General features: G+C 33.5%; 3 protein-coding genes across 3 annotated transcripts in view; 2 read left to right on the top strand and 1 right to left on the bottom strand.

Annotated features, from left to right (window-relative positions):
• Positions 1-26379, bottom strand: part of LOC106119452 (elongation factor Tu GTP-binding domain-containing protein 1) — a 73628-nt gene that overhangs the window by 7851 nt on the left and 39398 nt on the right. The gene's annotated exons all lie outside the window — the stretch shown is intronic.
• Positions 1186-12618, top strand: aos (protein argos). Its single transcript, XM_013314447.1, has 4 exons — positions 1186-1492; positions 9516-9640; positions 10165-10432; positions 10884-12618. The coding sequence occupies exons 1-4, from the start codon at positions 1301-1303 to the stop codon at positions 11130-11132; spliced, it is 834 nt and encodes a 277-aa protein (XP_013169901.1). The 5' UTR covers positions 1186-1300; the 3' UTR covers positions 11133-12618.
• Positions 18642-26379, top strand: part of dsx-c73A (doublesex cognate 73A) — a 39590-nt gene continuing 31852 nt past the window's right edge. The window contains exon 1 of the mRNA XM_013314446.1: positions 18642-19491. Within this exon, the coding sequence (XP_013169900.1) occupies positions 18673-19491 (819 nt within the window). The 5' untranslated portion in view covers positions 18642-18672. The remainder of the gene's footprint in view (positions 19492-26379) is intronic.

Raw genomic sequence — 26379 nt, 5'->3', positions numbered from 1 at the left:
TGAGTTATGCGGGGACATACGCCGCGGCCGTGGACCGACCACGTGTCGTGTTAAATATAATGCATGCGCCGGCCCGACCCGGCCAGCACTACGTACATTTCCCGATAAACATAACTCGATACAAAACAACACATGTACATATACAGCCAGTATCTATAGTAAGATAGCGACTGTCCATTCATTCATAAGAAGCGGTTCATTCATGCGGGCGCGACGGAGGTGAATGGGAGCGAGCGAGACGGAACATAAGTAAGGTCGCGTTACAATGGGAACTCTTTGAATTCTCTTGAATGGGAGGTTAAAATCCTATTCTACGAAATGTTGAATGACAGTGTTTTGTTTTAAAACAATTGAATACAAGGAGTTGCGGGTGTCTTGTTGAATAAAGCTACTTGCCAGCATTGTGTTGATTTGAAGCTATAATGTAAGCCTTTAAGTACTTCTTTTTATACTGATCAAAGTACGTAATTAAATAATTTATATTTGAATTTGGAAAATGTCAATGAAAATAAAACACGTTAATATATTATAAAAATAAAATTAGATTAAATGTGTATCCTAAATTGGAATGTTATTTTGTTTTGAATATATCGCGTTGTTTATAGTTTATTTTATTTAATGTATTTTAGCGCAGCAGAGCTCGCAGACTGTGCCCGCAGCTTTACACCGGAGCAACAAGATTGTGTAAAAAACACCATCGGTAGGAAGTCAACCCGAGCGCAACCCAATAATTTTGATACTTGCAATGTTTTTCTGTTTTTTAATATTAACACCGTTATGAATGGATTTTATTTTTAATAATAAATTATTTTACATGGTGTTAATTTTAATGCTGAAATCAAGATCGTGTTTTGGCTAGTAAAACCATAAATAATTAAAATATATGTTTTTGGTTTACTATAAAAAAACTATTGATAAAATTGTATTTAAATAGAAAGCTTCTTGCGTCGTAAAGTACACAGAGTTAAATAAAAATAACATCAGAATTACATCCAAAAAAAATTTTTACTAAAAATAACTTTTTAAAATACGTTTTCCCTCAATTCAAAGCAAAGACAAAAAAACAAGGAAAAATTTCTGTAAAGTATCAAGATGTCGCGATCGCAGTCCGAGGTGGTTATACCGAGCGCGTAGGCCAAGTCGTACCTGGTCCGGCGCGCCCGCGGCCCGTCGCCAGTCCGAGCTTGCCCGAGCACACGACACGACCCGCGCACCACATCACATACCGCGCAACACGACTCAACGACCAACTCGGCAACTAACACGACTCAACGACCAAAAGAACACCAGTGTGTTAGTGATGAAAGTGTTAGCCACACTCCTGATGGCGACTGTCCTCGGTGTAGTACGAGGAGTGATCCGAACGCCACTTGAGGCGTTCAGGCCTTCGGGTGAAATACATTTAAAGAGGCCGGACAAATTGCCTCTCCTGCCACACAGGAGAACCGCGATGCAGGCGAAAAGCGGACTCAAGATATTATATCAGATTGGGGTGAGTTTTTAATATTACGATAACTTAGTAAGTTACTAGATAACTTAGAAAAAATTTAGATTTAGCATAATGCAACATATATGTTATTGCAGTTCAAAGAATTTCCTTTTTGCATGCAGATCGCTTTTGTAACAACATTCAATTTGAAACTATTTTACGTCATTAGAGGGAAAATCTGATTTTTCCTTAAGATTTTTTTTTTTTTAATGATTAAGATTTTGGCGCCAAGATGTATTAAGGATGTAACTTGATGGAATTCGTGATTATTAACGTTACGACAGTAAATTATTAACGTATGTTATACCGAAAATTATGTAAAATCCTGGTATCAAGATGAAGAGTTTCGCTTAAACTCGACTAAGTGTGTATGCACTATTTAGAATTGATTCGATTTGTTATAACCACACTACTTATGTCAATATGAATTTTATATAACTACTAGCGGACCCGACAGACGTTGTCCTGTCTACACGTCTTTAATTTGAATAAATTAATATGAAGTTAATATTTGATGAAAATTGTGAATCTAAACCATTCCCAGATCCCCTTAAACACACAAAAAATTTCATCAAAATCGGTCCAGTCGTTTGAGAGAAGTTCAGTGACATACACACTCACAGAACTCACAAAAGAATTATATATATAAAGATAAATTACATTATTATTTCATCTGTTCAGCTTTCACATCTCTTACTTAGATGACTAAAAATCAGTACTTGACCATATTTAGTGTTATTTACAATACAAATGTACAAGACTAAAGACAATTTACTAGTAATTTTAGATTAACTTAAATTACTGTAAACTATCGTACAGAGCTTTGACAAAGTTCAAGGTTATTATTAAAATTTTAGTAAATAAAACATGTCAACGTTCAATTTCTATGTAATTTTTAAGATAATCACAACAACCGTAAAACGTAATAACGTAGGAACATAAATTATTTTTACACACGCATTACAATGTAAAAGGGACTTTATACTATGTATATAGAAACGTAATTCGTAAGTCGTGTTGTAATGATTAAATACGGCATTATAAAGTCGGTGTTGTAAGCCGTGTAGGCATGTGTAACACCGGTAGTGGCAGGTGTTCATTCACTCTTTCTTATCTTGACAGCTTCGATGACTTACGGCCGAACCCCGCTCACCCGCTCCCGACCCGTGTCTGTTATTTGCTTTAAAAAAAACGTTTTATTTCTCTATCTTTAAGCCGATTCGTAACGGTAACAATTTCGTTGGTATAGAATGTTTTTCAATAGTACTATTTTGTACGATTCCGGAAATAACTGACGAGAAGTGTGAGATCACATTCTCAAATTGATTGATGAATTTAAAATCAAGTCAGTGTTCAAATGAATAATAGACATGCAATTTCTATATCACTTACATTTTAAACCTTATCAATATAAATGCGAATGTTTAAATGGATGGATATTTGATTGAAGGTATCTCACGGCTCAACAGTACTCGACGAAATTTGGTATGAATATAGAACATAGTCTGGAAGAAAATATAGGTTACTAATTAAGATTTTTTTTCGCGTAGACGGAGTCGCGGGAGACAGCTAGTAACCTACTAAAATTATTTGTATATTCACATATTACGGTTACAATGACGGACATATAAATAATGACCAACATAATCAAGAAAGTAATTAACTAAACCAAAATTAACCGACACGCATACGACGTAATAAAGAAGCGTAAAATTTAACTATCAGTTTTATCTGTCTTTTGGGTAAGTACCTAGATCAACTAAATCCATTCATCTAATACCTGTCACCGTAGTGTTTTAATTAGTTGTTTAATTTTTATATGTTTATATTATATAGACATGACAAATCGTACTAATATTATAAATACAATTGTTTAGATGGATGGATGCTTGTTTTTTAGAAGTTCTCCAGAAAGGCTGTATGGATCTTGCTGAAATTTAGCGTAGGTGTAGAAAACAGTCTGGAAGAACACATAGGCTACTAATTATGTTTTTTTAACACCGTGCGGACGGAGTCATTGGCTATAGCTAGTATATTATAATGCGAATGTTTCGATGGACGGGTGGTTGTTTGAAGGTATCTCCAGAATCGCGAAATTTGGCATACATATAGAACATAGTCTGGAAGAACACATAGGGTACTGATAATGTTTTTTTTTTAAATTTCGCACGGAAGGAGTCTCGGGCTATAGCTATTCTTGTAAAAATTTAAAGAAAACATGACCGGCATTAGTTTACCGGCGAAAGTAAATAGTGAATGGTATTAATGTAGTGTAAATATCCGATAGGAAGGCAGGAACGGATACCTACGTCCGCGGCGGACGTAACGGGAGTCGTATGTCCAATGCAAAACGAACACAACTTATTAAGTAAACATGGCTTTTAATTAACTAATTTATAACTAATAATGTTCCTCTATACAAACTTTGAATACATACCATTTTAGACCTTTAGGGGATGAATTTGGACTACTATTGCCAGCGTTAAACAACTTTTTCGCTTGGCACAGGAAAGGGATGGGTTCGTTAAGCTGACGGCCAACCTCCAGTAATGGAGAGGCATTAGAAGAAGAAGAAGAAGGGGATGAATTTCGTTAAATCCTTTCTTAGTGGACGCCTACATAGTAATATGCAAAATGTTAAGTCTAAATGTCCAGACGTTTTGGCTGTGCGTTGATAGTCGAGTCAGCTTACTCTTACATATATAGATAATTTGTACTACATATTATATATATATATATATTATGTGTTCTATTAAAAAAATACTATTAGCACAAAAATATCATGTATGTCAATTTGACTGGTTTTTTCTGGTTTCCTTCCTTGCAAATATCTTATTTCCGTATTTTACGACATTTTTTTTGTCTAAAAATTCAAACTTAGTTTATTATTGTACTTGTATTTAGTATTGTTACTAACCTACTTTTGAACTCATCTTATTCGAGATTTGTTTGAAGAGATAAGTGTTTGGGTGTGTCATCATTCAATCTTCTCTCATTGAAATCATTACAGACAGACTGGGGGAGATCCAATGTTAACGTGCGACTATAATTCATTCCAAATCAAAATCGACATACGCAAACAAATGACGTTTGTTTAAAATTTTCGAACAAAACAAAAGACGTTCGTTACTTTTTACTATCTTACTGTTAGGAAGAAAGTCCGAAAATGTGGCAGTGTATTGACTCAACACTAGCTTTATTTATGTCCTCTCACTATGCATTCTGACACTGGATTTTGTGACGAAAGTACGTCATTCGCGCCAAAGGATTCTAATTAATAATGTCTAAAATTACTAATATTATAAATGCGAATGTATTTATACATAGACTACTCATCGTGTTTTTTTAATGCTACGTGGATCGCGTCGGGGGCGATAGCTAGTTATTTATATGTTTGGAAAGTTGTAGTAGGACAGGGTAATTGTTTGAAAAAGTCTCACAAATATTTTTTTAAATTTAGAATATTTAAAGCGAAGCAGTGTGCATTATAAAAATTATGTATGCATCCTACGGATTATTAAATTTAAACACAAGAAAGATTCAAATAAAGTAGAACACTTTTACATTGTTGAATAAACCATTACAGTCAACCTTACTTAGCATTTGAAACAAACTAGTGCCAATAAGATCTAAGAATAAGTAATTATTCAAAGGCTTTGCCAAGGAGTTTAATGGACTTATCGTGTATTTCTGAGACCAAAGTTCCCCTTTAAAACAAATGATTATCCCTGTTTTGTCAAAGATAATAACAGAGATGACGATGCATAAATTTTGGTCTCGGAAACCAACAGTAAGTAAATATAGTAGCAAATATTTTTAAACACAATTAAAATACACAAAGGTAAGGTTAACAATGATTATCAGCTCACTATACGTCCCCACCGAGGGGCTCGGAGCCTACCCTAAATAAAGTGTGATTGGGCCATAGTCAGCGCTGGCCCAGAGCGGGTTGATTGACTTCACACATATCTTTGAATTTCTTCTTAGATATGTGGAGATATGCGGGATTCGAACCCAGGACCTGCAGATTGCAAATCAAGTGCTTGACCCCTGAGCCACTGACGCTATTGAAGCGAGTTTAACAAGCTACACATAAATTAACAATATGACAATTTTTGTTATTTTTTTTTACTTTGCGGTAGAATATGGAGAACGATAAACGGATGATCTGATAAACAAAAGTGTATGAATAGACGAGTCTTCGATATTTGAACTTTGAATAATGTTGGCATAGAATTGGGGCTCAGCATCCGTCTCAAGCGAGCCACGTGCGACTTGAATGGAGCCCCGGATGACTGTAGTTACAATGGAGACGGATAGTGCGCACTTACATATGTGTGGCTATGTTAAATATATACATTTGTTTTTTATTAAATTTAGATCGATATTTCGACCTGAAGAAGAAAGTTACATCGCTTAAAAGACTCTTGTAGTCGTATTTTGTTGTTATTGTAATTATTATTATACAATAATTCTTAGTCATTTTTAAGCTTCAAAGATATGACAGAGAAGCCTTAAAAACCTTTTCTTCATTTTTGAATAGTCTGTATCATCTATTTGTAAATTAAAAAATATGTAAAAAATTTTTATGTGTGAATCACTTTTTATCAAGAGTTTGAAGTAGAATGAAATCTCTATATTGAATAAAGCACAAAAGTATAATGTTATTTTTAAAGCTTAATTCTTCGGGTTTCATTACACTGTTAGTTCGCATTCAAACTCATATAATAAGTAGACAATTAATTATAAAGAACAAAATAGTTTCTCGATAGCTTGGACGCGTTGAAATCTTTTGTATGAAACAATTTACATTACGCTTACGTTACGAAGATTTAACGAAAACGTAAACAACTTTTACAAATAATTATATGATTTAATAATGCTATTAAGTATTTATAAAATTCCTGAAATAATGTTTGAACTAGTAATCCAATACTAACGTATGGCATAGTTACAATAACATTTATGAAATAAAAGAAGTCGAAACAAAACTTTAAAGAAAAAATCCAGAGCCGTGCTTCGGGCGTAACTTATAATTACGGTGTAATAAATAACATGCAGCCTCCGGCGATAAGATATTACGTATATTTGTAATTTGTTCTCGGCTACCTGTGTTCCTATGAGCCACTCGACATCCGGTCGATTCGCCCATCCCCCCTCGCCCCGCGCACAACTCACTTCGATTCTAATTATTTAGATAAATTATCTCTCTTTTGTTTTCCTTACTTCAGGATCCTATTACGCTGTTGTCCTCTCATATAGCTGTCTCTCTTCTTTCAAAGAGAATATGTGAAATGACAATACAAAATTAATACACATCATTAAAATTTTAACAAAACCTAAACTAAAAGGATGTGTTTTTTTCTGTTGAAAAATATTAGCAGTTTTTTTGTATATTTATTAATATTTCTTTTACCATTTCAACTAAGCTCTAGGCTTGTGCTAGGATATGGTTTAGGACAATAGTCGAATGGTGGGATTCTAATCCCCGACCCCGTGATCGGAAATCCGTACCTTTAACCAAATGTTGGATGTCTTTTACTTGTCTTGTGTTCATACTAACGATATACTTGTACGTAAAAACAATCATATCATAATAATCAATATAATTTTGAATGAGCGTTTCTTATTAAATATTGAATGAAACATATAAATAATAATACAGTAGTTACTAAGTTATAAACAGGAAGTCGTAGAAATCGGACACGAATAGACGCATTTCGAAATACCTAAGTTAATGGTTGGGCAGTGTTACATTTCTTACTTAGTAAGGGAGGACTAAAACATGCTGTCATACGAAAAACGGTGAATAAATATGAATATTACTTAACATTTAGAAGAATATTTACATGAAACTGATCACAAACTACCAAAGCTTCAAAGATTTTGAATACGCCGCTTAAGAATTTTGCTATTTTAGTCAGTTAGGCGTTTCGCCTAATCTTACTAATATAAAAGTGACGGTTTGGATGGATATTTGTTAAAAGGTCCCTCCAGAACGCCTAAATCAATCTCAACAAAATTTAACATACATGTAGAATATAGTCTGGAAGGATTCATAGGACTACTAAGTTTTTTTTTTACTGAGCGGACGGTGTCCCGGGCGACAGCTTTACTTAGCAACAATTTCGTATAACAATGTACATACAATTAAAATAACATGTTCATATCGCGCCTTCGGTTTCTTTTTTATAGCGTTATCGTATGACCTTAGTCCAGCGTGGGATATGAATAGGCCGCTTTAAGAAGGTTGTGTAAGGTCAGCCAGGCGCACGAATAACAAATTATTTGATTAGTGGGTGCGGTGGCGAGGCGAGGCAAGGAGCGTGCGCCCGCGCTGCCACCTGTCCACGCCGGATGCAGCCCGATCTCCCCACTCCTCCGCTCCGGCCCCCGCCCCCGCCTCGACAACATCCACGTACCCTATCCCACTTGCACTCTACTGAAATACAACTTAACATATCATCCGTCCTTTTCCATTTCAGAAAAGGACGCATATGAAATCCTTTAATGTCGCCCCCGGCTATCGACGCAATCTTGGACCTTTCAAAAACTTACAACCTCAACGTCCTCGGACGACTTTTAAATATTTAATTGGCTTTGTGCTAAAAGTTGTTATCAATACGACTTGATCAATCAAAAATCCATATTTAAACAAATTTTATTTTACAATTCAATATCAAATATCAAGATGATTTAATTTTGAATGTAAACTTTAATTAGAAGCAAACTCTTTAGAAATAAAATTAACATCCACTTTAAATAACAACAAGTCGAGACTATTTGTCTACTACAAAAGGACTATCCGCCTGTTTAAAGGTCCGCTGGAGATTTCTTTGAAATCTACAGCAACAAACACCAGGAAGTATATCCGGAACAAAGAAAAAAAGTTTCGTACTATTGAAGAATTTTTAGAATTCAAATCTAACAGAATCCCTAAAAACTAAAAGGAATATATTTATATTATGTCTCTTATATTCATAGGTACTCTATTATGTATGTACATTTATGAACGTTTACAAAACGGTTATGTACCTAAAACATTTTAAATATAAATCATGTACTAGTTATATAATATGTGTTCTATCATCTTTTGCGATTACGTTTCAAAAATTGTAATTTAGTTTTTTAATAAATCAAAGTTTACGCTTTAAGAACATCTGGCACTGACCCTATCAAAGGAATGTAACAGAAAAAACTGTTCTCACAGTTAGCAGGTTGCCAAATGGAGCGTCTTCCGGTCGGAAGCACAACCGATGCTCTCTTTAAAAAAAAAAACATGAATGGATTGTAAACGCACATGTTCCTATATCCGTGTTCCCGGTCCCCTTTAGACGTCTCCTTGTAAAGATTTTTATTATATTTATACTTGTAAAGGCGAACGAGACTAGAAATATTCCCACGGGCGAGTTCGTTTTACAATTTACTATGTTACTATCAGTGCGCATGTAAAATTTAACTGCTGCAGCGAATGATGTATCGTTCAAATAAACATCGATGCGAGCTGAATTGTAATAGAAATCGATTTTGAATGCAAGCCAATACTTAGTGGGAAGTTCCTCGTAAATGTAATTAATTGTTTTAACATGTTTATGTTATTGACTTGTGACGTCATTGAGCTTATATTGATGATGGATTTTTCTAATGAGAGGTATTAAATAGCTAGTCGTGGGTTTCTGAGACTCATATCCCCGTTTAAAACATATTGTCATCTCCGTTTTATCAAAGATAACGACAGGGATTACGATATGTTTTATACAGAGATTTTGGTCTCTGAAACCAACGCGAGATGAATTATTATAAAGAAATAACAAATATAAAAAAAAAAATTAAATTGAGATTTTTTACCAAACACAAAAAGTTGTTCGTTAAATTACTCGATACTATTAGCTTCAGATTTTTCTCCATATTACAAATAGCTTAACGTATTTGTCATAAAATCGAGCATTTATCAGTCTCTTAAAATTCATGATTTCTCTGACGTATGTACGAGATTTTGTACTTATTATTTTGTTTTATATTACAGATGTCTGAGGAGGATCTGCCTGAATGTCGCGCGAGACAGGTGTGCAGTAAAGCGGACCTGTACGATGCAACGCAGCCGTGGATAGAGAGGAAATGCCGATGCTTAGGGCACAAGCCTTGCTCCAGGTATATAAAGTATTAAAATAATAATAATATTAACGTAAATAGCGATAGTATGTATTATATATGTAAAATGTTGTGCTGACCAACGGAGTTACAAAAATTAATGTAACTTTTAAACAAAAAGAGTTGGATATTTTTTAGTATTTTTCCCTTTGTAGTAATCGATCTGCGTATACAACCATTACCGTTGTATCGTTGAATTTTGGGCCACGCTCTATATCAAACATCTAAATCAACTACTTTCGCAGTTACAATTTGAGATCAAGTCAACAAACATAAGGATTCATAGAATCATTAATAATATTTCTAAAAACAAGATAACAAAGTTCTTTGAATGATAAGTGTTTAGTTACTCGTATTATGAATAGTTGCAATAAGCTTTTAGTGAAGTACATAGTAGAAAAGTGTAACGTCTTCCGGCGATTAATTATATCAAAAACCCTAAACTTTTTATTAAGTTTCATTATGAAAATATGTTTATAGTTAATCCTGAAAATATAAAGAAGATATATTTTTTCTATTTCCAGTGAGCTATCAGCTGATGACAACCACACATTATCTGACAAAACGACATTGTACAAGACGTGTGAACCAATAAAGAGATTGCCTAAATGTAGATACTTCAAGGATGCTGCCTGGACGATATACTCTTTCCCCGACACTAACGCAACGCAACAGATCGTCAATTGTCATTGCCCGAAAGCCTCTATGACGTATTTACTCAAGAAACTCTCGTACACGACAGCTACCGGAGAACTTGGGAACCAATATCAATTCGCGTGCTCGCCGCTAAGCGTAAGTATCTCATTATCAACCACAAGATGGCGCTACTTTTATTTAAATTGATATTGCGACGTACATCATCATATTGTTTTTAATTTTTTTTTGTATGGTAAAAAAAAATAGGAAACATGTTTTTAACAATCTTTTTAAATAAGTAAATCTTGTTGCTAACCCACCGTTAACTTTCTGACCCACGAGAATAGCCTCATTATCTATCACGTTCAAATAAGTTCCGCTAAAAAGTTTGAGACAAGACCTCTGACCTCTTTAAGTGGCGTTAATGGCTAAAAGATTTTCGTCATAACAGTATTTTAAATAATTAAAAAAAAAATAGTAGAACATCTCTCTAAACAAAATTTTCATGGTACTTATTTTCATTTGGATTTGGAAAGTAAAATAGACCATTTACTATCTCTGCTTATCCGTACTCAATTAAATGACACGTATTTGTTTTTAATTACAGAGATTGCGGTGTTCGAGAAAAGAGCCTTGCAAGTTGTTCAGTGTACGTCGGCGTCATGAGCAGATAGACGAGGTGAACGCAAGTACGATCTGCCAGTGCCCCCGCGAGCACACGTGCCCCCGCCATCACACGGAGCCGGGCGTGCTCCCCGGGGTCACGTACGCCGCCGAGGACATCCGCACCTACCACGGGTACTGCATGCCTGAACCCACACTAGATACCTATAGGTTTGTAGGTGATAAGGATTGAATTTAAAACGGTTACGTTTCTAAATAACAATGTGATCCAACGAGGTACTTAATTTGTGCATTCGTTTTTAAAAATTATATAAGCCTGATATGCTACAAAAAAAGTATAATTTGATAGTGCTAAACAAAAAGTTAAAAAAGTATAGAACTAACAACACTGGATAAGCAGCTTGTCGTGTATTTATTACATATATTTTGTCGATTCTATTATCGATATTGTTAATCGAATGAGACTTTGTCTATGGGCTCGTGACATTGTCGTGTTATGCTCATTGCCTGTTTAGTACAAATTAATTCTTTTAAAAGACAGCGAAATAATGGAAGTAAATAGCTTTCGTAGTGTTTAGCTTGCAATCTGCTTGTGGAATACCATAAAATATTTGTCGAAAACTAAATAATAACGTAACATGATTAATTACCGATTAATTGTCTTGTATCTAAAATTAGTAGAAGTGTAATTTTTATAATTACTAACTTATATTAATTTATTAAAATAAAATATTACATACAATGTACTTTGACAAGAATTCAAACGTTTATTGCGATGTAAATATGGGATGATGTTCATTCGAAAACGTGATTTCCTTCGTTTTAAATGTTTTTTTTTACTTTTAAATATTTATCTACAACATTTTTTCATGTGACATGGAGTGATAGAGACGCACTATTAATGCAAATATTGTAAATATTTTAGCGTTAACTCATTGTTTCTGTTATATCGTGTAAATATTATTTGTAAAGAGATCATTCCAATCGTTTAACATAAATTATTTTGTGTTTTTTTTTAATTGTTTACTTGCCATATTACAGTTGGACTCTACTGCCGACACGCTAGTATAAGAACATTTTTTGTTCGCGTGTCTCGGCAGTGGGAACCGATACAATTGTTGCTTCAAGTCTTCCATTTGTACGACGGAGACCAAGTCATGTTCATAATTATGTTAAGTGTAAAATGATATATGTTATTTAAATAGATTGAAGCCATATATAATATCTTTAAGTATATCGAATGGTAATGTTTTGACACTTATTGAGGGCGGACATACACGGACTGTTTCGAGCAGTCGGCACAACTCTTTAGCATACGGACAGTATTTTATACAGGCGACTACAATTAGCGGTCCGTGAACGATCGTTACTTGAAGCTTTGGTACTGACTGCTTTATGCAGTCCGTGTATTTGTGTCACAATTATACTATTTGAAAATAAAGGTATGTATCCATTAGCCCGTGCCGGACGCACGGCTCGCAATGGATATTCGATTGTTTTATATGATTCTACATAGCGCTGCATCAAGACAAAGTAAATCAGTTTAATCCGTGCGTGCGGTATGTCCGGCGTCGTCCAATGAACGCTTACCTTTAAATGACTACTCAATATACGAAAACGTTATGAATACAATTTGCGTAGTATGGCTGTCAAATGAGTTGATGAAGAGTTCTTCCAAGTGTATAGATACAGGTATCTATTGTAATTTATGTAAATATAAAAATAAACGTTGATGTTTGTTTGTACCTATGTCTTCCTTGTTTTATATTTAAGTGTAAATTAAGTTAAATTATTGAGAAAAAAAAATAAACTTTTGAAATCAATATTTAAATTGTTTAATTTGTTCTTTTATATTAAAAGTATTGTAACTTTTTGTAGTAACTTTTAATATTGAAGTCGATGTTGCCAGATTCGCACACATTCGATTCATGTCCCTAAAATAAAAAGGACAGTGAAACGTACATAGTACATTATTATAAAGAGGAAAGATTTGTTTAAAATGAAAAGGCTCCGAAACTACTGAATCGATTTGAAAAATTCTTTCACTGTTGGCAAGCTGCACAATCCTCGCGTAACATAGGCTGTATTTGTAACTATTTTTTTACATTCCGTGCGGTAAATCGTGGAGAACGGCTAGTCCTTTTATAATAAGAAATAAATAAATAAAAGGTCGCTAGGGGCAATCGCAATTACACTTGTGCCGGTAACCAATTACGTTCCGCAATATAAGGACGAACCTTACGATTGTGCGTGCGAGTCACAGTGTATCCAATCATTGATTACAGCCTAATCACTTAAGTAAGAAATGATTCAAGAAAAACATCCATAGGTTCCGTAAATTTGCACTCTGTGTAAAGTGCTTTGTAATCGCTGGGATAAAGTGAGATCTGTGGGACGAGAACCAATGTTGTGGGAGTAAGAGAAAATTATAACATTTCTTATAATGTTCACACAAGTTGATTGCATTCCTGGGGATGAATATCAAAAGAATATTGCTATTTCATTTTTTTACAGAGAAATGAGGGGGATGCAAACGTGCTTTTAGATGAGTACGACATGTCGCTCGCGACTCCGTCCGGGCAGAATTAAAAAAACTTAATTATTAGCTTATGTATTTTTCCAGGCTATGTTCTACATCTATGCCAATATTCAGGGAGATCCACGCAGCCGTTCTGGAGGTACCTACAAACAAACATCCATCCATCCATCCATCCAAACATTCGCATTTATAATATTAGTAAGATTTTGTCTGTGACTTTACTTAATGACTTTAGGTGAAATAAATAATTAAGGTTAGTCAATAGTAACAAAACTAAGCCAGAATTTGGTATTCATTCTAATATTACAAAAATTATACTCCAATGATGGAATAAAAAAAATAAAACCGACTATCCTATTTCCAAATGCATGAATGCGGAAGAATTGTAAAAAGTGTGCAGTCAACCTGCGAAATGTAAATCCGTAATTTCCGTCCAACTGATTTAGGTTGGAAATATCATATCATATTCTGTCATTTTCATTAATATGTTTATTTTAATAAACATTATAGTAAAATTAATAACAGTCGGATTTTTTTTATTAAAAAATATGGTCTTATCATTATCTTTATAAAACAAAGATAACAATCTTATCTTACTAATATTATAATCTTTTTAGTGTTATAAATCCGAATGTTTGGATGAATGGAAGGATGAATGTTTGTTTGAAGATATTTCCAGAAGGGTCGAACGGATCTCGCTAAAATTTAGCATAGTCTATAGGAACATAAAGGTTACTATTTTTGTCTATTCAGGGCGGACAGTGTCGCGGACGACAGCTAGTTGATTTGTTTAGAGATTATATAATACATTATTTTATTTAAAATTAAGCTTAATGTAAGTTAAGTTTTAACAAAGAAATCTTTAGAATTTTAATTAATGTTTGAAGTATTCTGCAATAACTTAACTCGCATTAATATTTTGACGTCGACGAAAACTCGTGACTGATCTCAAAAGCAGTTGATTTTATATTGTTTTAAGTGCTAGAATCTAGGTCTGCATCGCCTTGGTCGTGGATCAATACATTTTACTGTTTGAAAACTCTATGGCAGGGATCATTAACTTTTTGTACTACCGTATAATTTCTTCTAACAATGTATTTTGACTTCTGGAATCTAGTAATTAAACTAATATATTGTTATCGGGAAGTAAGGGAGTGTACACAAATATAAAGGGAAGATAATTGAATATTTGTATGTTTTTAGAGAATAAACTCAAAAACTACTTGGTTAATTTAAAAAATATTTCCATCATTAGAACCCTATATTTTACTTGACTTATAAGCTAGGCTACATTTAATACAGTATATTATTGGTTTTGTAAAAGTATATTTAATTTCCGAGACTAGACAGAAACAATCGAAATGTTGTCAACCCCTGACTTATACTTTGATTGGACCAATTTTGTGCTAATAACGTAATTCGTGATTTCAACAAAATTATTGGACACGAATCATTTTAGTTTTTAACAAACTAACGGTCTTAGTGACATTGTCACGATACGAATTGGAAGTTACTGGTTAATGTATTTTATTTTAAAATCATAAGCGAAAACTTCTATGGGCGAGAATCATTGCCTGGTTAGAAAGAAACCTCTCAGGTACGGATCCATTTGCCCGCGCTGGACGCACCGCACGCACGGCTAGCAACGGATAAATCCGCGTCGCCCGCATCACATCAATGCGTGCGGTGCGTCCGGTGCGGGCCGATGAGTGAGAAAAATATCACGATCACTTGGACTCTTGCTTATCTAGGTTCGACTGTATTCTACATTCTACAAACAAAACTCAAATTTTAATTAAGAACGTTAGGGTTATGTTTAGTGGTCTCTTATTTTAAGACGTAATGGACTCCTAATATTACTCATTGATTGTCACTAATGTGTTAAGATAAAGTTTCCGAATTCAAATAATTCTTAATAGAAAAGTTTTTGTTTTCGAAGATAAGTTCATTTAATCGATATTGTATTAAGTAACATCATTCTATCATCGTTTATTTAATTCCAGTAAAATTAATATAAATCATGATAAACCTCGATAGATTTATTGTAACTTTCTTTGGTGATTTTTCAACTTAACACTAGTTTTTTTTTAAATAAAACCTTTTATATTATGGTAATAATAAACATTTAATAAAAGGTTAGCCGTATAAATTTCTACATTAAAAACCATAGCAATATAATTTCCGCGCATATTCAAACAAAAACCCAGGGTTTAGTATTTTCTCTGTCATTTAGTATTTCCGACGTATAAAGGTATTATGTTTAAAGAAGGTTTCCGTGAAGCAACAGTTTGCTCTACTAATGTTATTTTAATAATGTACACCGTCATCCACGCGGAAGCGAAATTATCTACGACTAGCTGTCGGCCGCGACTCCGTCCGCGCGGAATTAAAAAAAAGTATTGGTCGCAGCGTAATGTTATAAAGCCTAAAGCCTTCCTCTATAAACAGACTATCCAACAAAAAAAGATTTTTTCAAATCGGACCAGTAGTTCCTGATATTGGCGTGTATAAACAAACTCTTGCGCTTTATAGTATTAGTATAGATGTTATACAGTAACAATTATTTTTGCATAACATTTAAATACTGTTACTGGTACTGCATTTTTATGTACATTTATCACTTTCTTTTTAAGTTTTAAAAAAAATTAAATCTGGTTAAAAGAAGACTTAACAAAATTTATCGTATAACAGTATTGATTGGAAGGGGAAGAGATTTGGCGGAAGAAGGGACGTATAGGAAGGAGAAATATCCTCTTTATGTCTGTCTCCTCCTCCATTTCCAATTGCAGATGACCCTAGGAAGCGGTCGCTTCGCTAATTCGGCGAATCAGATGGCCGAATGCACGTTTGCCAACTTATAATATTAAAAAAAATGATTGTATAATGACCAATTTGTAAGTATCATTATATTGATATTTCCAAACAACGACATTATCATTTCATGTGTTTATTTTTCGCTTAGAATGTGTCATCTTTTTTCTTTATATGCTGACTAATTTTATTGAAAGTTGCCAGTAACATAGCAACATAACAACAACGTTTTGAGGTCAATTGACTATTTTGGTTATAATCAATCGTTGCGTAAAATAATAACATATTTAATAAATAAACATAGTAATTAGAACTCAAATAAATCCATGCAGGGAAAAAAATCTGATAAATTAAAATATTAGTAGATTTCTGTTAATTTACTTGTACCATTCCAACTAAGCTTTATCCTTGTACTAGGACATAGTTTACGACAGTAATCGAATGGCGGGCTTCGAACTCCCGACCACACGATCGGAAATCCGTATGAATGTACCCTTAACCATTAGGCTATTAACTAATAAAAGTTAAAGAAATTGCATGAATCAATTTATAGAACAATTATTCCGTAAATATAATTCCTTTCGAAATAGTATAGTCTATCCAAAAATCTAAAAAAAGAAAAAGAAGACAGCAATAAAACGAATTCATTCAAAAAATTGTAACATTTCCTTAAATCAATTGTAGAAATGTGTCTCACGTTGAAAGGAGTCACATCCGCCATCTAGAAAGTGAGCTCTGCATCTTATGCAAATGATACCGATATGAATGGAGACCACGCTTTGAATGGAATACATGAACCGTCTATAAAATGTCTGTTACTTGTACATTAACTCACAAATACTTGTAGAAAAATATATCAGCAATCGACAGGGCAACAAAATTGTGTCAGATTTATTAATAAAATTGTCTTTATGATGTATCTAAAAGTTATATTTCGTAGACGTGATATATTTGTCTGGTTAACGAAAAACCAATTTTTAATATATTTGTCTGTATGTCTGTCCACAAGAGAGCATTTGCTCCGTTTCCCGAACGGCTGGATCGATTTAAACGGGACTTAAACAGGAAGGTAGCTAATGCATGCAGTTATATTGTAGGTAAGGTTTTTTAAATCCTGCGCTGAAGGAGTCGGGGGAGACCACTAGTTGCTAACTAGCATTAGTCATAGCAACTTATTTATGTACCCATTACGACTAATTCTTGTATCCATTTAAACTAAACTAGTATAAAGTTTACTAGGATAGAAATTCCGAATAAAAGATTAACTAGAAAAAATTAAAATAATTTTCATATGATATACTCGTAGTTGTCACTTTATAAAGAAGCATAGATTGTAACTTTAAATTGGTCACTTTTTTAACAAGCGATATAAAATATAACTCTTGTTAAAAGTTATGTGAAGGCAGACTACTTATATTGTGATGACAAATTATCTTGGAGAAAAATTTATAGATTTATTACTTGAAGAATCAACAAAATTCCTATAACAGTGTCTGCATACATTTACTGGTAACTTATAAAAGTTGCTACCATACATGAAATTGCATTTATATGTTTTTTTTTATATATGGTCACTGTAAATACTTTATTCGCTTTTTGGTTCAATAAAGATTTATTTATTTATTTTGGTAACTTTCGTAAAGCTTTAAAAAGGTGAATGTAAATTATTTTACATAATTAATGTTGTATTTACAAACAGCAAAGTGTTTCAGAGAAAATACGAAGTTTGTTTTCATTATGGCAAGAAATATATTAATATTTAGGTCGTAGAAAAAGTATCGAATTTAACTTTAAAGAAATTTTGATGGTATATACCAGACAAATTGGTTTCATACAATAATAACAAACGTAACAAACACTATAGAAATGCTCATAGCTTTTTTTTATAAAGGTTTAGTAAATATAGATTACAAATAGAGCGTGTAGAAGTAATCTGGCCACGAATATTACACGGTTTGCGGTGGATCATAGCGCGCTTCTTAATAAATTTCTGGTGACAAACGTGAATCAGTGTTAACGCTCGAAAAATTTCATCGGCTGATTGAATAGCGGTAATGCGATCCACTGAAAACACAAATATAGGACAAATCAATAGACATAAAGACAACCAATCTACAAGACATCGACCGATTTACAGATAATTCTAAATGACATTTAATAAAAACATGTCATATAACAATGCATGCAAAATAAGTTAACGACGCATGAAGTGAACAATGTCGCCTCCGCAATGGGGAAAAGTAGCGAGACTTAGCCACAGTGCCTTGTAATGAATAAGGTACTTTCCTTTACGAAGCCTGCGCCTGCGCCACAGGGCGGAATGGCGACGAACAGTGGTGAACGGTGGTGAGCTGGTGCGGTGGCGCTGCGCTCGAGTAGTCCCGCTCGGATCGTCGCCGCGGCCGCACGCGCACGTCGCGCCATGACACGCCCCCTGTTGCCCGTGCTCGCGCTCGCGCTCGCCGCCCTCGCCATCGTAGCCGCCGACGCCACAGACGATCTATCGCGACCCCGAATCCTAGATTTCAACCCATGGTCATGGTTGCCCAGTAACAGTAACCGATCACCTTCAGTCATGGATTATTTTTTCCCACCTTCCCGAACACCGAAGAATTCCAATCTCGATCCCCCGGCCGATCGTTCGCCGCCCAAAATGTATACGACCATCGCCGACACGTTGACTACGGGGAATCAGGAACATCCCACTACCCTGAGTCGTAAATCTGGTAGCAAATCTAAAATAACCGCATCACCAACTCGCATAACCGCATCCCTTAAAACTAAGAAAAACGCACATAAAACTGTCGATACGGAAATATCACCTGAATCAAAGACCACGCCGCCTGTTATGTCCAACAATGTGACTCAAGCTCCGATCCAGGTGGTGGTTACGACGACCACCGCTAGACCAACAAAGCACTATACCATCCGGCCGTTGATTCGGACTACAGCTACGGATACTGTGGAAACAGAATCAACTTTGAACACGGAGAGCGACAGCACTGAGACGGTTGCAGTATTTGATACGGCCGGCACGACCGCCGAAAATGTTAAAGTCACGCCTACGTTTAGTACCACTGAAAGTCGATCTGAAACAGGAACGGCTAGTACTGGCACAGAGTCGACCACCTTAGTGGACAGTACGCTGGCGGAAGAACCCGACAGCCGCGAAGGTTACTTACCCCTACGGGACAAGCCGCCGCAGACACACGTCAAGATCAATGAACAGACTAAAAAAGAGGTATGTTATTTTATATTTAAAAATAATTAAACACACCTTGTATGATTATGATTTTTAGGTCATAGAAACATTAGACGCTGGTACATTAGAAAATTAGAAAAGAAACACAGACAAATATTTTACTAAAATAGTATAGAAGATAACCCTTGGCTTTTACTAAAATTAAAATTACAGTACCGAATGATATCAAAATGTTATGCCGAGTGAAGGAAATTTTAATTACAAATTTTCAAGCTATGTGCAAATCCGCGGAGCAGAAGAAAAAGTTTACCACTGATTAAAATTGTTATAAAAGCTCTTAACAGGTTTTTTTATCTTTTTCTTTGAAAATTAAAGCTGCAGTGTAAAATAATTCAATGTATGTAATATATTTCATAAATTTAATAAAAACTTTATATATAACAGGTGAAATATTCATACCGAAATAGACTTTGTCTAGAAGTCACAGTTGAATTTATTTGTTGGCATATCAAAAAATATTTTTTATTTTGTAGAAATTTGGCAAATTATTTTCACAATAATATTGGTGTTTCTAAGCACGTTTGCACATGTCTGCCTTTAACCGACGGAGGAGGGGACGTACTGAAAGCAGATATTTCTTGTACCTATGTGTCCTAAGTCAAATCTAATTCCCTTTCTCATTCAAGGTGAGAAGGGAAATATAACTAAAATTAGGTCTACGGCAAACTCATTCTACGAAACGCGTATTTGCTTCCACTTCACGCCTGTCTTCTGTGTGATGTATTTGTTGGCCCATTCGTGCAATAAAATGGCGAGCTCTACCACAGTTAAACTATTGTTAGTAGAAATTCAGACTTATGACGAATTATGACGAAGTTTAGAACAACTGCAACAAAAGGGAATGCATGAATATCTCATAAACTCCATTATATTCTTTACAATACAAAAAGGAAGCAACAATGAACACCATTAACTAAAGTCAAACAAAAAACTAAGCAATTATCTTGTAAATTGAACGACAGCAGCCGTTAAACTCATTTGCATGTTGCTCAACACAAGAGAAAAACTACGATGATGGGAAAGTAATATTATTTTATTACATTAAGGGCTACTGTGACATTACGTAGGCAAAACGTTAAAAATGTTTCTGTTATAACGTGTCTTTTGTCTTTTGATATACTAGCAGTCGCCCGCGACTCCGCGTGGAATTGAAAAAATAGCAGTAATCACAGTAATGTCTATGCGAAATTTCAGCAACCAAGCAGCCGTTCTGGAGATACCTTTTAACAAACATCTATCCATCCAGACATTCGCATTTATAATATTAGTAAGATTTCGGCGTTATAACGTGTCATATGTTAGATCTCATTAAAGATGTAACTCTTTATGTACTATTTAGTTATATTTCTACTTACGATACGTATCGTAAGATATCTTACTAACATTATATAATAGATAGTGTTTAGATATATGAATGGGTGTTTGTTAAAAGATATCTCCAGAACGGCTCAACGGATCTCGATGACATTTGGTATGGATGTAGTGTAGAGCACAGTCTGTCTGGAAGAACACAATCTTTTAATTTAATAATCCTATCGTGTGTTAAAAAATAAAAACATTAAAATCTGTAATGCCTTTTACAACAAAAAAATATCCAAATCACTGCGTTATAATAAAAATTTATTCACCGCATTCCATAAGCTCGATTGGCAAATATAATACGATGGTGTATTTGCGATTCGTTCAATATACATTCGTGAAGTTGAAATGAGCCGTATCATGAACTAAGACAAATGTTCACTACAATTCACACTTTCGCAAAACGTTCGATGTAATATCGATATGAATCGAGTTTAATTAATCAGTACGCATTATTGTTAGAAAGTTTGTGGTATCAGTATTGCGGATTCGAAGAGAAAGGAGGATTAGTACTTAAGGTAACCAAAGATCTAGGTTAAACTAGCCGCAAATAGAAATAGGATTTGAACATAAGGTATTTTGTGACAATAAACAAGGGACTGTTATACAGCAGCTTTATTAATATGATGGTAGAATTAATCTTACTAATATTATAAATGCAAATGTTTGTTAGAAGGTATCTCCACAAGTCTATGGATATTGCTGAAATTTTGCATAGATGTAGAACATCTGGAAGAACACATAGAGTATTTATTTATTTTTTTAGTTTTGCGCGAACGAAGTCTAGGGCGTCAGTTTTGGCAATAACAATAAAACATTACAATGTTTTACATAACATAAACTATTAAATATTAGATTGAATCCGGAATTAAATCTTAACTAAATCTTTGTATTAGTGACATTTTGGAATAATAGAATTAAATTGGTTTTCATTTAACAGATATCAGATAAAGATTCAATTATAAAAAAAAAATAAGTGTAAATTACGTAGCGAGAGTTACTTTCGTTAAACTTATCTTAGTAGTTACTTCATTTATATATTATATAATGTATAAATCGATAGCATTGTTCTGTATCTCAATGAAATTTCTTTGTCTAAAAATTTCGAGTTTAATTGAGCATCAGAGTTACGACTTTCGGTTATTTTCTTTTAAAATTGGTCTTCAATTCGTAATAGGTACTCCGGCTTTCACCGGCACATCTCGATCGCTCGTCATTTTCTGCATACGTATACTAATTGCAAGACCATGTGAAAATTACAGCTCGAATGTGTTTGATACTGGATCATCAGTAAACATTGATGTCCATATATCAGGACAGTTTTAAAAAGGCAGATTGATTATAAGTTATGGTTTAAATGTATTTCTGTATTGTAACATTGTTGTAGTCCTGTTTTATGAGTTAAAAAATCTAAATACAAACATAGTAGAACATAACCTCGAACATCTTAAAACGAGGAAGGTAAATCTTACTCATATTATAAATGCAAACGTTTGGATAAACGGATGGATGTTTGATAGGTATCTTCAGACCAGCTGCATGGATCTTACTGAAATATGGCATAGATGTAGAACATAGTCTGGAACACATAGGATAATATTTTTTTTAATCCCGCGCGGACGTTGTCACGAGCGATATTTAGATTCCACAAATTTTTGTTGATAATTTCACGGAACAAAGGAATTAAAAACGAAAATCAATTGCATTAATCGATTGGATTCGAACATCTAGTTGCTAGGGTACGAATTAAGTTCCTCAATACCGGATCGAGATACAAAGTTTTCATTTGTAACTCTTGTAAGGTTTAAACCAAACAATTTGATCTATTACATAGAAGATGGTTATCAGGAGCCCACAATTGTTGCGTAGATAATATAATGAAATGGTTGTAGTATGTGTATTTGTATGTTAAAAACATAATAAAAAAAAATTATAATAGCATATGTAATTATTTTCAATTGCATCGAGACGAGGCAAGTTGGGTTCAGTAAAAAACATGGACTATGCAATAAACAGGTTTCGGTGTAGTAATTTTCTCAGTAAATGCATCGAGTTCTACCTAAGACTGAAGTTGTTCCAAAGTTTCTTGCATCTTGCTTGAGAGAACAGAGCAATAATCATCAATCAATCATCATCAAAAACATCATTGAAAAATAGATAAAAATCAGTGCTTGTGAAAAGGGCTCTGTATACATACGAATAATTTTTTCAATTATTTTTTTTGTAAATCGCTCTTTGACTTGTAATTTAAACATTACCAATAAATATTGTATTATAATAGCGAAAGTCAAGTACACAGAAAATTAAATTGTCAAAATGTCTGCTATCTACCAAACATGAAACTATTTTATGTCTATTTTTGAAAGGGTTGACAATGTGTTTTTTTAGGCAATTACTTTGTTCATAAGAAACATTTTAACTTAGAAAAAGCGCTTATAATTTATTTTGTTTATAAAGATAACTTAAACAGTGATAAATTATGCGATTTGAATTTATATAACGTTAAAATCTTTCGCTTGAGAAGTTATTTGTTGATTCAATGCAATTTGTACTTGTAGCTACAAAATTACACGGTATTTCAAATAGATCGGTTTTTACAAATAAAAAAGTGATGATTAACGCCGTCAGTTCGCACAGTTACGTTCCAAATCACGTAATGCCTCTCCGTTGCATTAACGGTTGTATCCTTGTCTTTCTTAATAGAATTTTATTCAATCAGGCCGTGTAATATAGACCGACTCATTTACTTCTTGATGTTTCGACTGTGGATGGGTTAACATAGAGTTATATTGTGAATATTTTCGTCAAATCTTTCCTTTATTTTATTTCTATATATTTAATAGTCTATTCTATTCTTTTGTTATTACTGTTAAAGGGTTAACACATGATCAAATTACAATTATTTATATAATCTAGGGTTTCTAAGACCAAATCCAAATCTCCACGGAGAAATCTCCGTTTACGAGATTTAGGTCTCAGAAACAGTAAATAGCGATAGCAATTTAAGTGTTGTTCTGAAATTAAACAGGATGTTTTTCTAACAATCTGTTCAAATTCATTTTTGTATAACCTTGTTGAACTCGTTATTTCTAAATCGCAATGTATTTGACTCAAAAATGTGGTGTTATCACTTGAAATAATAAAATACAAAAACAAGATAAGTGTTTGCTACACGCTACTGTGAAATGCCAAGTGAAACCCTTTTGGAGAAAGTATTCTTAAAGGAGTAAAGTCAGTCGGTTGATGTTTGACCGACATTCTTTGTTCGCATTAAATATCATTACATTTAAGAAAAAAAAGTTTAAATCGAGTATAAAAACGAAAGTATCTTCGTCAATATTTATTTAATTACCAGTCACATCGGCTTTGGTTACGACAATTTGGTGGTAGTTTAAAATGGAATAAAAAGATTGGACGTCGACGGAAAACATCGAATGTAAAAGTATAAATATATAATTTCTTTCGAATGTGGATGACTAAAGTTAACTTTTGCATTCAATAACAACTTTATGACTTTTGACGAGACTTAAAGAGCCGTTACATATATTTATTATACTAGCTGACGCCCGCTACTCGGTCTGCGCGGAACGAAATAAAACATAATAAGTACCCTATGTGTTCATCCAGACTATGATATATATATATGACATCATCGTTGGTCTGTTCAGTCGTTCTAGAGATATATTTCATCAAACATCCCTCCATCCATCCATCTAAACATTCGCATTTATAATATTGATAATATGAAGAAAAAAACATATGATGAATTAAAAAATATAAGTAAACAAAAGCTGTTACAAACGGAACGTAATGTTTAATCTTTTAACCATATTAAGGAAAATAAGTAATTGATATAATACAAACTCTAATTCTTGTTCTTTGTATATTCTATAAGAAATCGGTAGCCATAATCTATCAGGTATCGATTACCACAAACAGTTTGTTAATACCAAGTACGAAAGCGTAACCAACAAGTTAATTTACAGATGAAAGTGTACAAAATCGATTTATCGTACTCGGTATGTGTTCATTAAACTAAATATCTGATATCACAAAGGGACAGTAGCGAACGATATTGTTAATCTAATAATAACTTACTTTGTACAAATTAATTAAAATAATTTCAATATACGTTTATAAAGAGTTAATTTTTCAAAATGATTAATCGATTGTAATTTGCTTCTAATGAGTTTCTATGGCAAATCACACGAACATTTCTCTGCTATGAACATAATTTAGAATTAAAACCAGGAATAGATACGTGAAGTCAATCCGTAACAGTTTTCGCGACATGTCAAACATATCGATAAGATAAATAAATTTATAATTAAGTTAGCGGATTTAACTGTAACTTTATCAAGTCATCGACTGGTTTATAATTACGGTTTCCACTGGATAACTGACGCGGCACTTCCCTTTGTAATTATTCATTCGTGGTTAACGCGGTTAGATAATGTATTATAATACCATGATTTTGGATAAACTTAAATACGTAAATTTTTATTTATTATACTTAAATTAAATACATTGTAATTATGTGTGTCGTTTAACAGGTTTAAACGTAAATAACTTTCTTTGCACTTAAAATCTAGATTTATATCTTAAATCTAGGTGTACGTAGACTTTTCACTATTGTAAATTCTGCATACAAATAAACCAAAATGTGTTTATTCTGCATTGTCGCGATAAATATTATCTGTTTAGGGCATCTCAAGACTCAGCTCTCTTTTTATAACTTTAGAAAGTTTTGTTGTAGGTTAATTACTTTTGTCACATGAATAAACGTACAGATTCAACAATGATATTTGTAATTTTTTCTAGAAAATACCGTAAAAAGGAAAATATACTGTTACAAGAAAGACATTCGAATTCACAGAGAACAGGAATGTATTCATAAGTTGATACAAAAAAAACGGTCGGCACATACAAAAATGGTACTCCGTTCCCTCTATAAACGTTTGGTTGAAAGCGTACTTTAAATATTTAACTACTCACTGAAACCAATTTACAGCAAACACATTAGGAGATAAATTTAAGCATAAATCGGAGCTGTCTTACCAGAGATTGAGAATGATACTAGAGATCTCGTATATTTATATGCATAAAATAATTACAGCTTTGTAAATCTTAATATACTTTACATCTTACTATTATAAATGCGAATGTTTGGATGCATAGATGTTTGTTAGAAGGTATCTCCAGAACAGCTGCGTGGATCTCGCTGAAATTTGGCATTCATGTAGAAGTATAGAAGAACATAAACTACTAATACTACCGGATAGAGCCAGGGGCGATACCTATTGGCATATATATGTAGATATTGTTTGTTTTAACTTGAATCTTTTTTCCGGCAAAACAAATGTACCAGTAAACTGAATAAAAATTGTTAAAACAAAATGAACTCTAATGTATGAAAACTCATTAATACAAAATGTATTCATGAAACTTAAACCTGTCATGATTTTAGATTATATCATAGTTTTAGTTACTAAAATAACAATAGCGCAC

Source organism: Papilio xuthus, unplaced genomic scaffold, assembly GCF_000836235.2.
Source record: "Papilio xuthus unplaced genomic scaffold, Pxut_1.1 DF827461.1, whole genome shotgun sequence".
Taxonomy (NCBI): domain Eukaryota; kingdom Metazoa; phylum Arthropoda; class Insecta; order Lepidoptera; family Papilionidae; genus Papilio; species Papilio xuthus.
The sequence above is the reverse complement of the archived record's forward strand: the minus strand, read 5'-3'. Positions and strand labels throughout refer to the sequence as shown.

What these genes read in the sequence shown, in the direction of transcription:
- aos (XM_013314447.1), top strand. Translation starts at nt 1,301, where the DNA reads ATGAAAGTGTTAGCCACACTCCTGATGGCGACTGTCCTCGGTGTAGTA. An exon ending in AGATATTATATCAGATTGGG is followed by an intron (nt 1,493 to 9,515) that starts GTGAGTTTTTAA and finishes TTTATATTACAG; the next exon opens with ATGTCTGAGGAGGATCTGCC. An exon ending in TCGCGTGCTCGCCGCTAAGC is followed by an intron (nt 10,433 to 10,883) that starts GTAAGTATCTCA and finishes TTTTAATTACAG; the next exon opens with AGATTGCGGTGTTCGAGAAA.